General features: G+C 42.8%; 1 protein-coding gene and 1 pseudogene across 1 annotated transcript in view; one reads left to right on the forward strand and one right to left on the reverse strand.

The window, feature by feature from the left end:
* The window catches only part of LOC110504236 (ribosomal protein S6 kinase alpha-5), a 61893-nt gene extending 53821 nt beyond the window's left edge, over window positions 1–8072 (reverse strand). The window contains exon 1 of the mRNA XM_036962571.1: window positions 7804–8072. Within this exon, the coding sequence (XP_036818466.1) occupies window positions 7804–7873 (70 nt within the window). The 5' untranslated portion in view covers window positions 7874–8072. The remainder of the gene's footprint in view (window positions 1–7803) is intronic.
* Window positions 8073–8891: 819 nt separating this feature from the next.
* LOC110504338 lies at window positions 8892–11497 on the forward strand (annotated as a pseudogene).
* The last annotated feature ends 910 nt before the right edge of the window (window positions 11498–12407 follow it).

Below are 12407 nucleotides of genomic sequence, written 5' to 3' on the forward strand. Positions count from 1 at the left end.
TGGACCACCTTTACCCCACACAAAGAGACGCATAGAAAGCTCTCCCTCACCCTCCATTCGGCAAATCTGACCATTATTCTATCCCCCTGATTCCTGCTTACAAGCAAAAATTTAAGCAGGAAGCACCAGTGACTCGATCAATAAAAAGTTGAAGATGTTGAAGATGAAGCAGATGTTAAGCTAGAGGAATATTTTGTTAGCACAGACTGGAATATGTTCCGGGATTCCTCCGATGGCTTTGAGGAGTACACCACATCAGTCATTGGCTTCATTAACAAGTGCATCGATGACATCATCCCCACAGTGACTGTACGTATATACCCCAACCAGAAGCCATGGATTACAGGCAACATCCGCACTGAGCTAAAGGCTACTTTCAAGGAGCGGGACTTTAACCTGGAAGCTTATAATAAATCCCGCTATGCCCTCCGACGAACCATCAAACAGGCAAAGCGTCATTACAGGACAAAGATCAAACTACACCTGCTCTGATGCTCGTCGGATGTGGCAGGGCTTGCAAACCATCACAGACTACAAAGGGAAGCACACTGAAAATAACACTGAAAATTGCATGAGAGCACCAGCTGTTCCGGAAGACTGTGTGATCACGCTCTCCGCAGCCGATGTAATTAAGACCTCTAAACAGGTCAACATTCACAAGGCCGCAGGGCCAGACGGATTACTAGGACGTGTACTGTGAGCATGCGCTGATCAACTGGCAAGTGTCTTCACTGACATTTTCAACCTCTCCCTGTCCGAGTCTGTAACACCAACATGTTTTAAGTAGCCACCATAGTCCCAGTGCCCAAGAACACTAAGGTAACCTGCCAAAATAACTACCGACCCATAGTACTCACATCTGTAGCCATGAAGTGCTTTGAAAGGCTGGTCATGGCTCACATCAACACCATTATCCCAGAAACCCTAGACCCACTTCAATTTGCATACCGCCCTAACAGATCCAGAGATGTGCAATAGAGATTGCATCTCCACACTTCCCTTTCCCACCTGGACAAAAGGAACACCTATGTGAGAATGCTATTAATTGACTACAGCTCAGCATTCAACATTATAGTGTCCTCAAAGCTCATCAATAAGCTAAAGACCCTGGGACTAAACACCTCCCTTTGCAACTGGATCCTGGACTTCCTGACAGGACGCCCCCAGGTGGTAAGGGTAGGGAACAACACATCCGCCACAATGATCCTTAACACAGGGGCCCCTCAGGGGTGCATGCTCAGTCCCCTCCTGTACTCCCTGTTCACTCATGACTGCACGACCAGGCACAACTCCAACACCATCATTAAGTTTGCCGATGACACAACAGTGGTAGGCCTGATCACTGACAACGACGAGACAGCCTGTAGGGAGGTCAGAGACCTGGCCGTGTGGTGCCAGGACAACAACCTCTCCCTCAACGTGATCAAGACAAAGGAGATGATTGTGGACTACAGGAAAATGAGGACCGAGCACGCCCCCATCCTCTGTAGAGGAGCAGGTTGAAAGCTTCAAATTCCTTGGTGTCCACATTACCAACACGTACCAACACGGTCCAAGCACACCAAGACAGTCATGAAGAGGGCACGACAAAACCTATTCCCCCTCAGGAGACTGAAAAGATTTGGCATGGGTCCTCAGATTCTCAAAAGGTTCTACAGCTGCACCATCGAGAGCATCCTGACTAGTTGCATCACTGCCTGGTATGGCAACTACTCGGCCTCTGACCGCAAGGCACTACAGAGGGTAGTGCGTATGGCCGGCCCAGTACATCACTGTGGCAAAGCTTCCTGCCATCCATGACCTCTATACCAGGCGGTGTCATAGGAAGGCCTGTAAAAATCGTCAAAGACTCCAGCCACCCTAGTCATAGACTGTTCTCTCTGCTACCGCATGGCAGGCAGTACCCGGAGCTCCAAGTCTAGGTCCAAGAGGCTTTTAAACAGCTTATACCCCGAAGCCATAAGACTCCTGAACATCTAATCAAATGGCTACCCAGACTATTAGCATTGCCCCCCAACCCCATATTTTACACCGCTGCTACTCTGTTGTTGTTGTTGTTGTTGTTGTTGTTATCTATGCATAGTCACTTGCATAGTCACAATAACTCTACCTACATGTACATATTACCTCAATTACCTTGACTAACCGGTGCCCCCGCACACTGACTCTGTACCGGTACCCCCCTGTATATAGTCTTGCTATTGTTATTTTACAGCTGTTATTTAACTACTTGTTTTTTTAATTCTTGTTAGTTACTTTTTATTTTTTAACTGCATTGTTGGTTAGGGGCTCGTAAGTAAGCATTTCACTGTAAGGTCTACTGTTGTATTCAGAGCATGTGACTAATACAATTTGATTTGATTCTTAAATAGGTCTTCAATAATAACAATAATGATATACAATAATAATAATGAGAAAACAAATGATAATAAATATGAAAACAAACTTTAAAAAATTTTTTTGCATCAAACCTGAATATCGAGTTGCATACAGTCTACTTGACAGCACCAATGTTCTTCTCATCTTTGTCCAATACAATATTAAAACGTGTCCCCACGGAGGTCATTTCCCTTGCTGGCTTCTGTTTACTATACTCTTTCTAACTTTTGTTTTACTTCAATGAAAAAGGCTTCCATCTTCGCAATCAACAGTAGCCAAGGACAAGGCTGCTCTCACTTGCTCTCCCTCTGTCCTCAGCAGCAGGCACATGCCATGCGAGTGGCCAGAACCAGTTTCAGCTGGACATAAGCGCTAAGTTTTATTGAGTTGCAATTGGCTGACACAGATGATAAGCTTGCGCAGTTCTCATCCCTTCACACATAAAATTAACAGAGGAAGGGCACAATCGGGTCCAGTCGGTAAAGGGTTGTTCCACCTCTAAAAGCATAAGGTGGATCGATACCCATAATCTCTGATTTTTCTGAAATTGTTTATGTTAGGATAAGCATTCCTGCAACATTTTGTTGAAATATAATTTTATCTCTGAGAAATTAAGATAATTGATTGCACTCAAAGCTATTTTCATTTATAGGATTCATATAGTATTCCATAAATATAGTGCCTAACGTCAGATCGACTACAGCTCGGCATTTAACACCATAGTACCCTCCAAGCTCGTCATCAAGCTCGAGACCCTGGGTCTCGACCCCGCCCCATGCAACTGGGTACTGGACTTCCTGACGGGCCGCCCCCAGGTGGTGAGGGTAGGCAACAACATCTCCACCCCGCTCAACACTGGAGCCCCACAAGGGTGCGTTCTGAGCCCTCTCCTGTACTCCCTGTTCACCCAGGACTGCGTGGCCACGCACGCCTCCAACTCAATCATCAAGTTTGCGGATGACACAACAGTGGTAGGCTTGATTACCAACAACGACGAGACGGCCTTCTGGGAGGAGGTGAGGGCCCTCGGAATGTGGTGTCAGGAAAATAACCTCACACTCAACGTCAACAAAACTAAGGAGATGATTGTGGACTTCAGGAAACAGCAGAGGGAACACCCCCCTATCCACATTGATGGAACAGTAGTGGAGAGGGTAGCAAGTTTTAAGTTCCTCGGCATACACATCACAGACAAACTGAATTGGTCCACCCACACAGACAGCATTGTGAAGAAGGCGCAGCAGCGCCTCTTCAACCTCAGGAGGCTGAAGAAATTCGGCTTGTCTCCAAAAGCACTCACAAACTTCTACAGATGCACAATCGAGAGCATCCTGGCGGGCTGTATCACCCCCTGGTATGGCAACTGCTCCGCCCACAACCGTAAGGCTCTCCAGAGGGTAGTGAGGTCTGCACAACGCATCACGGGGGCAAACTACCTGCCCTCCAGGACACCTACACCACCCGATGTTACAGGAAGGACATAAAGATCATCAAGGACAACAACCACCCGAGCCACTGCCTGTTCACCCCGCTATCATCCAGAAGGCGAGGTCAGTACAGGTGCATCAAAGCTGGGACCGAGAGACTGAAAAACAGCTTCTATCTCAAGGCCATCAGACTGTTAAACAGCCACCACTAACATTGAGTGGCTGCTGCCAACACACTGACTCAACTCCAGCCACTTTAATAATGGGAATTGATGGGAAATGATGGGAAATATATCACTAGCCACTTTAAACAATGCTACCTAATATAATGTTTACACACCCTACATTATTCATCTCATATGTATATGTATATACTGTACTCTATATCACCTACTGCATCTTTATGTAATACATGTATCACTAGCCACTTTAAACTATGCCACTTTGTTTACATACTCATCTCATATGTATATACTGTACTCGATACCATCTACTGTATCTTGCCTATGCCGCTCTGTACCATCACTCATTCATATATCTTTATGTACATATTCTTTATCCCCTTACACTTGTGTGTATAAGACAGTAGTTTTGGAATTGTTAGTTAGATTACTTGTTGGTTATTACTGCATTGTCGGAACTAGAAGCACAAGCATTTCGCTACACTCGCATTAACATCTGCTAACCATGTGTATGTGACAAATAAAATTTGATTTGATTTGAAAAGTATTGTCTCTTAAACCTATGTAATGTATTCCCAGTGAATTTGGTGATGTTTTTTCCCCCACATTGTTCAAAAAAATGTGTCATTTAAGTTGATCGGTTTATGTCCCATCCTACATCCTGATATTCACAGGTTCTGACCACCCCTCCCCCTCGATGTTAAAGGGATAGTTAAACCAGATTACAAAATGACAAATTGGTTTCCTTACCCTGTAAGCAGTTTTTGGACAAGGTATGACAGAAATCCATGCTTTGCTTTTGTTGTCCAATATTTCAAATGCTCTCTTTTTAGCACAAATCCAATGTAAGTCAATTGTACCTATACTCGCATTTTCACACTTCATGTCCAAATCATCAAAAATGTATGTTCAAATCTCTATGATGTTACTTATAGAGTCTGGACACACCAACTCATTCAAGGATTTTTCTTTTCTATCTTCTACATTGTAGAATAATAGTGAAGACATAAAAACTATGAAATAACACATATGGAATCATGTAGTAACCAAAGAAAGTGTTAAACAAATCAAAGTATATTTTAGATTCTTCAAAGTAGCCACCCTTTGCCTTGATGACAGCTTTGCACACTCTTGGCATTCTCTCAACCAGCTTCATGCATTCTCTTCAACCTGGAATGCATTTCAATTAACAGGTGTGCCTTGTTAAAAGTTAACTTGTGGAAGTTCTTTCCTTCTTAATGTGTTTGAGCCAATCAGTTGTGTTGTGGGGTGGTATACAGAAGATAGCCCTATTTGGTAAAAGACCAAGTCCATAATATGGCAAGAACAGCTCAAATAAGCAAAGAGAAACGACAGTCCATCATTACTTTAAGACATGAAGGTCAGTCAATGAGGAACATTTCAAGAACTTTGAAAGTTTCTTCAAGTGCTGTCGCAAAAACCATAAAGCGCTATGATGAAACTCTCATGAGGAACGCCACAGGAATGGAAGACCCAGAGTTACCTCTAATGAACTTATCCTCTGCAGCAGAGTTACCAGCCTCAGAAATGTCAAAGTTTAAGTAACAGACACATCTCAACATCAACTGTAGAAAATAGTAAAAATAAAGAAAAACCCTTGAATGAGTAGGTGTATATTTTTCATTTTTTGTGTAGATTTTTTTTTTACATTTAAATCAATTTTAATCCCACTTTCTAACACAAACTGTGAAGAAATCCAAGGGGTCTCAATACTTTTGCAAGGCACTGTATATTTTGTGGAGACTTCAGTCCTCGGCCCATCCTTAAAATCAACACAAAACTCATACAAACACATGACCCACAGGTTGATGATGATCATTAAAGGCAAGGTCAGAGTTATAAACTGGGAAGCCACCTAGTGTATGAGAACAGAACATGTGTGATGCAACTTCACCCATTAAAACAACATTCAAGGACAGGGCACATTGTAACAAAATAGGCTAAATAGGAAGGACTGCTGTAGCACAGGCTATCTAAAGCAGAAAACAGACACAGCTGTGAGCTAAAACATTTTTTTTTATTTTCAGTGAGACAATTTATTTCTCGCTCTTCAACACCCCTGTTTTTGAAAACACTTGATTTATTTATTATTCCTCCTGGGTTCCTGCATGACAACTTCTTTCTGTGTTTTTACAGCTGGCTAAAGCATTGGTACCAACTAAACTGACCTCTAATCTAGAACACGGGCATATTATATTCAGACACAGCCTGGAATAGATCACTACACTTTGCATGCAGATATCAACAATGATGGCTGATAGTGCTTTGTGCACATACACATTAAGGGGAGGGGAGGGGAGCGAGAGAGAGATATCAACAATGTTGGCTACTAATGCTTTGTGCACAAACACATTAAGGGGAGGGGGAGGGGAGAGAGAGAGAGATCAACAATGATTGCTACTAATGCTTTGTGCACAAACACATTAAGGGCAGAGAGAGAGCGGGAGCAAGCGAGAGAGATAGAAAGACAGGAAAGATAAGAGAGAGAGAGGAGAGATAAGAGAGGAGAGATAAGAGATAGAGACAGGGATAGGTGAGAGAGGGAAGCTTGTATGTAGCCTTAGCCTAATAAGCCCATGCACATCACTCTCACACAGTGTGGACTGCTGCTCAGCTAAGAAACGACTCAGCAATAATGCTGAGGCTGCATAGTGCTGAGATTGAGCTAGCATCGTAGATAGATATTTGGCAGAAATGGGGCCACCTTCCTATCTAGAGGAAACAGAGTGATGTGCCTCGAGAACCTCACAGGGGCATCCTCTATTTATCTTGTTTAATTGGAGTGCATGTGTGTTACTAGGATGGATGCATTGGTGGTGCGGTGCCCTTCACTAGTCAGGCTTTCCTCAGAGGGCTGTTTTTTACTTTACAGTCGCTGCGATCTCAACGCTTAGTGAAGTGAGCTAGATGGAAGATTTGGAAAATGCTGTAATTAAGTATTCATATGTATGTTGGATCATGGATATGACTATCAATTAATAGTAATTACACTGCCAAGCATTGGTCGGCATAATCAGAGTAACATCACATGAAGCTAATAAAGATGACATTCTTAGTAGCAACAGAAAACCGTTCAATTTTACTTGCAATAAATGATTCCATTGTGACATCCTCCAAAATCCATGATGGGGTGTGATAATGGAAACTTGAAAGACAGACAGGGCAGTGTATGCAACAACTGAAGATGCAACTCAGATGACAGGTCTCACTCAAGGTTCTCTCGCCTGACATCCATGGAATAATGACAGCCGAACAAAACAACCACCATGGCGGAACACAAGACGCGAATAGGCATATTACCTACTACTGTTATGTAACTACCGCAACGAATGGAAAACAGGTTTACACATACAGCTAGCTAGCAAACATGAGCTATTGGCCAACACTCCCCTGTCAAGCGCACGTCGGTCTTCTACTTCCAAGGGTTAGCTAATGTTTGATGTTTTGTACTTGTCATTTTGTGGACTGAATGATAACTAATGTCACAGTTTTGAAACATGAGCCTGCATGGCGACGGTCAAGTTAACTTAGTTTGCTTAGCAAATCGCATGGCTTGATACTTTACCTGCCTTTTTGGGATTTGACAGACTGCACTTGCAAATCCCAGCGGCAGAGTAACGTTAGCTAGTGTAGCTAGCTAAATTAGCTAACCGTTGCCATTTCATTAACTAGCTAACCGGTTATTTAGATAGCTAACGTTAATCACCGTCAGCAAATTTAGTAGCTAGATAAATTAATCTAACATTATTATCTAACGTTAGCTAGTTAGAAATATAGCTAGCTGGACAACTTACCATTTTTCAGCTCATGTTTCACAGTAAACGGTTCACCTTCTCTAGAAGATCCTTCCATCGAAGATGGCATTGTATTCCAAATGTGCCCAACGATACACTTGCTGGCTAGCACATCAGTAACATTACTTAGATCGTTTGAAATTACAGAAACACATGTAGCTAGCTATATTTAGTTTCAATGTGGTGTTGACCAGCTAGCTTTGATTGAAAAAAATTGGGTTAGCTTGTCAAGCAAAACAAAAATGTGTCAAAACAAGACAGCATAGAGGGGGAGGGGTAACCACTACTACACCTTCAAGACCAAGCCCCCCTTCAGCTGTGATTGGGGTTGCTATGTGGAGTATTAACATCTGATTGGGCCCATTTAGCTCTACGCGACCGATAGGCCACACTTCCTGCCCCCTTATTGGTCAAATACTTGACAGCGAATATCAGTGTCCTCCTCCTCACGAGACGAGAGCAACGCCGGCTGGAAATATAGACGAACAGAGAACAGCATCTCAAACATCTCTCGTAGTTGTCTTTTGCCACCACCTTGTGGTGGTGAAATGAAAATAAATGTTGATAATCAACATATAGCCTAACTAAACCCATATGATAGATTGTGTAATTTGTGATTTATACGAACTAACAAATTGAAACTTCATCAAATACTGCAACAAAAAGTGTAATGGATGATTATTTTGGTGCATCAGCTCTCAGCAAACAGCACTAATCCACTTCAGTTGTGTAACATTTTGTATTTTATTTAACCTTTATTTTATCAGGGAGTCTTGACACCAAGGTCTCTTTTACAGATAAACCCCGAATTACATAAATTACAGAAAATACACACATCAAAATATAAATGCAAGCAAAAAGAAAAACATGGTCATAAAAAAACACACATTCATCAGTAATAAGGTCCTCAACCAGGTTTCTGAATTACCCTAGAGGCACTAAAACATCACATTTAGAACATATAGTTACTAACATGGTTGCATGCCATTTGATCAATGAAGCACGAGGGAAACAAGCCGTTGCTTCTACAAGTTGCCCCTGGCGACCGGTTTGGTTGCTGTCCAAGGTGCTAGTTTGCCACTACAACTCGCAAGATAGTTTGAAGATACTCGACCAATTTTTGTTCGACTCTTGTATTGCTGCGGTGAAAATGGCTTGGGAACGAAATCGTCTCCGACTGCTCTGCATGCTGTCCATTACTTTTGCGTTTTTCATTGTTGAGGTTGTCGTCAGCCGTATGACTGCTTCCCTGTCAATGCTGTCATACTCTTTATATGCTGCCGGGTGTCATTGCCCTGGTTGTGGCCCTGATTGCTGTGCACTTCTCTGAGAAAACTCAAGCAACGAGTCAAAATACTTTCGGATGGATCAGAGCAGAAGTGATGGGTGCTCTGGTCAACGCCGTATTCCTAACTGCCATGTGCTTTACCATCAGTATTGAGGCAGGCGAGCGGTTCACAGTGCCTCACGAGATTGAAAGTCCCCGAGTGGTTATTGGAGTTGGAGCTGCGGGACTTCTTGTAAACTTGCTCGGTCTTTTGTTGTTCCACGAACACGCAGGATACAGTCACTCGCATGGTGGCTCTCATGGAATTAACACACTTCACAAATCCGAGAGAGTGGGGAGAGAATCCTTTGACGATGAAACCAGTAGGCCTATCCTGTTTGATTGCAGTCTGAAGACAGGGGATCTCAGAGCAGGTCCAGGAGGAGATCACGGTATGTCTGTTGTATTTACCTTTTCTTCTGTAGTTGTTTGATAATTGTTGCTGTATGAGTAATGTTCTTTGTGATCATCAATTAACACAATGTTTAGTGAAGGGAAATGAATGTACCACTGTTTAAAGGGATACTTCAGGATTTTGGCAGTGAAGCCCTTTATCTACTTGCCCAGAGTCAGATGAACTCGTGGATGGCATTTTTATGTCTCTGCGTGCAGTTTGAAGGACGTTGCTAACTAGCGTTAGCACAATGACTGGAAGTTTATGGTAACTGCTAGCATGTTAGTTAAAAATCCAACAGAGGTCACAATCCTGCAAATTAATTTGTATTACATTTTTAGTATACACTCTTATCCAGAGCAACTTACATGAGCAATTAGGGTTAAACACCTTGCTCAAGGGCACATTGAAAGATTTTTCACCAGCTCAGGGATTCAAATCAGCAACATTTTGTTTACTGGCCTATCGCTCTTAACTGCTAAACTACCTGCTGGTCTAATCTGTTGCCCTAATCTGTTTGTAGATGAATACAAGGTAGCCTAATAGTTAGAGGGAAAATGAGGGTAGGCATATATAAATAAGAACGTATAGAAAGGTCTTTGTATAAAGGCCTGTATTATTCATCATTCAGGATTCTTATGCTTAGCCTGGGTACCAGTCTATTTGTGTTAACATTCTACTCCTTGTACTCCATGTCATATGTTATCACCAATCAGGTCTTTTATGTTCAATACTCCACAGAAATCCCCAATAAGGACAACCTTGTGGTCCACATGAAGGACATCACCCTGGAGGATTGGAACGAGAGCCATCATGACTCTGCTTCACAGCTCAACATGCAGGGTGTCTTCCTCCACATGCTGGGTGATGCCCTCGGCTCTGTAATTGTTGTGGTCAACGCTCTAACCTTCACCTACGTGTGGCAGCCTTGCCATGCTGGAGAGACCTGTGTCAACCCATGCTACAACAGCCACGACTACACTGACCACCACCAACAACATGTCAATGTTACACTGATCACCATGCTTGGTAGTAGTACCCAGACTACAGTGCACCTCGCTGGCCCTTGCTGGGTGCTCTACCTCGACCCCACACTCTGCATCATTATGGCGGGCTTCTTACTCTATACCACCTTCCCTCTCCTGAAGGAGTCAGTCCTCATCCTCCTGCAGACTGTTCCTAAACAGATAGACATGCCCCAGCTGCTGGGGAGGCTCAGGGGCCTGGATGGTGTGTTGGCTGTCCACGACCTACACATCTGGCAGCTGGCAGGGAGCAGGATCATTGCCACGGCACACATCAAATGCCTAAACCCAGCTTCCTACATGGATGTGGCCATGCGAATCAAAGGCCTCTTTCACGATGAGGGTATCCATGCCACGACAGTTCAACCAGAGTTTGTTACTGTTAACTTTGAATCTAATATTTACGTCTGTGATCTGTCCTGTGGGAAGCAGTGTGCCCCGAAGCTGTGCTGTGGAAACTTTGACAGAACAGGACTGGGAGGACATGTTAGAGAAGAGGTTGTTTCTTATCAGTATCACTCAATACAACACGCCAACCTCAATACAACAGTCACCCTCTGCAGTGACCATCAAGCTACTGTAACTGCCACGCAGAGCCCCAAGGCTGCCATTTATACAGAGGCAAAATCCTCAGAGTCACAATGAATGTGATTATACATTGGGAACTTGAAACATGTTGAGAGGTTCAATTGAACTTTATATAGTATACTTTGTGCCACAGCAGGAGGCATCGTAAGTGATACTCATCCAACTACATTCCTAGTGTCTGGATATTCTGCCTAGTGTGTCTTATGTGAAGCAGTTGGTGCAGACTGAGTGAACAAGTAGTATTACATTCTCTGTGTCATGTCTGGACTATCATTAAAAGTGAAGACTGTTATTTTATCAAATAAATTCTCTGTGTAATTTAATTACGCAATTAAACTAATCATGTAACTTTAATTAACTAGGAAGTCGGGGCACCATGGAAAAATTATGTTTACAAAGTGTCAATTTCCCAAATATAACTCTTCAGATATTTTCATATCTTATCGATTAGTCATTCTCATTCATGTATTATTATTATTAGCTCATCAGTTCTCATTACTGAACGTCACAAACCCTTGAATATCTGCACGAACCCTAGCCTAAATCACGAATCAGCGATATACAAATTGGCATAATTATTTATTTACTAACTAAGTAAATAATCACACAGAATTACATAACAAACAAACAGTAGATATCTGGGTTACTACATGATACAAAGAAAAAGTCCCTAGCAGACAAAGCTGATATGACGGCTTGGTAGACAAAGGAAGGGTGGGGACTGAGAAAGAGCGGGAAAGACAAAATGAATTCACTACACACAGTTAATAATTGTATTAATTGAAATGCTAATCCTTTGCACATAGACCACCGCTCATTTGAGAATAATTGCAATGTATATATTTACGCCCGTATGTCGTTGTTGTCTTCTCTGTTGGAATCCGGTTGTTGGAATCCGGTTGTGTTCATAATGGATACGTCAGGTGTACCCGTGGTTGACGCATAGAATAGATGTTTCGGCGGTTGTCGGTATTCTTGTCCTAGACTTACATAATTTCCAGCTGCAGACTAGTAATTATACGTCTAGGATTTACTCTTATTCTGTAGTGATCAATAGTCTCAGAGTTGAACCATTTCCAGCCGTGTAGCCAAAACTACAGCAGTATGGTCTCCGTGGCCTATATAGTTTTAGTTATTAACCATTTAACCACCAGAGCATAGGGGCAGTGTATTATATGACCACCATAAAACAGCCGACTTCCCGCTCTCCCCCTCTACGAGAGAGAACACGCTGTAGAGAGGACCCACTGTAACCTGATCCTTCAGATCA

The sequence above is a fragment of the Oncorhynchus mykiss genome, chromosome 25 (assembly GCF_013265735.2).
Source record: "Oncorhynchus mykiss isolate Arlee chromosome 25, USDA_OmykA_1.1, whole genome shotgun sequence".
In the NCBI taxonomy this organism is placed as follows: Eukaryota; Metazoa; Chordata; class Actinopteri; order Salmoniformes; family Salmonidae; genus Oncorhynchus; species Oncorhynchus mykiss.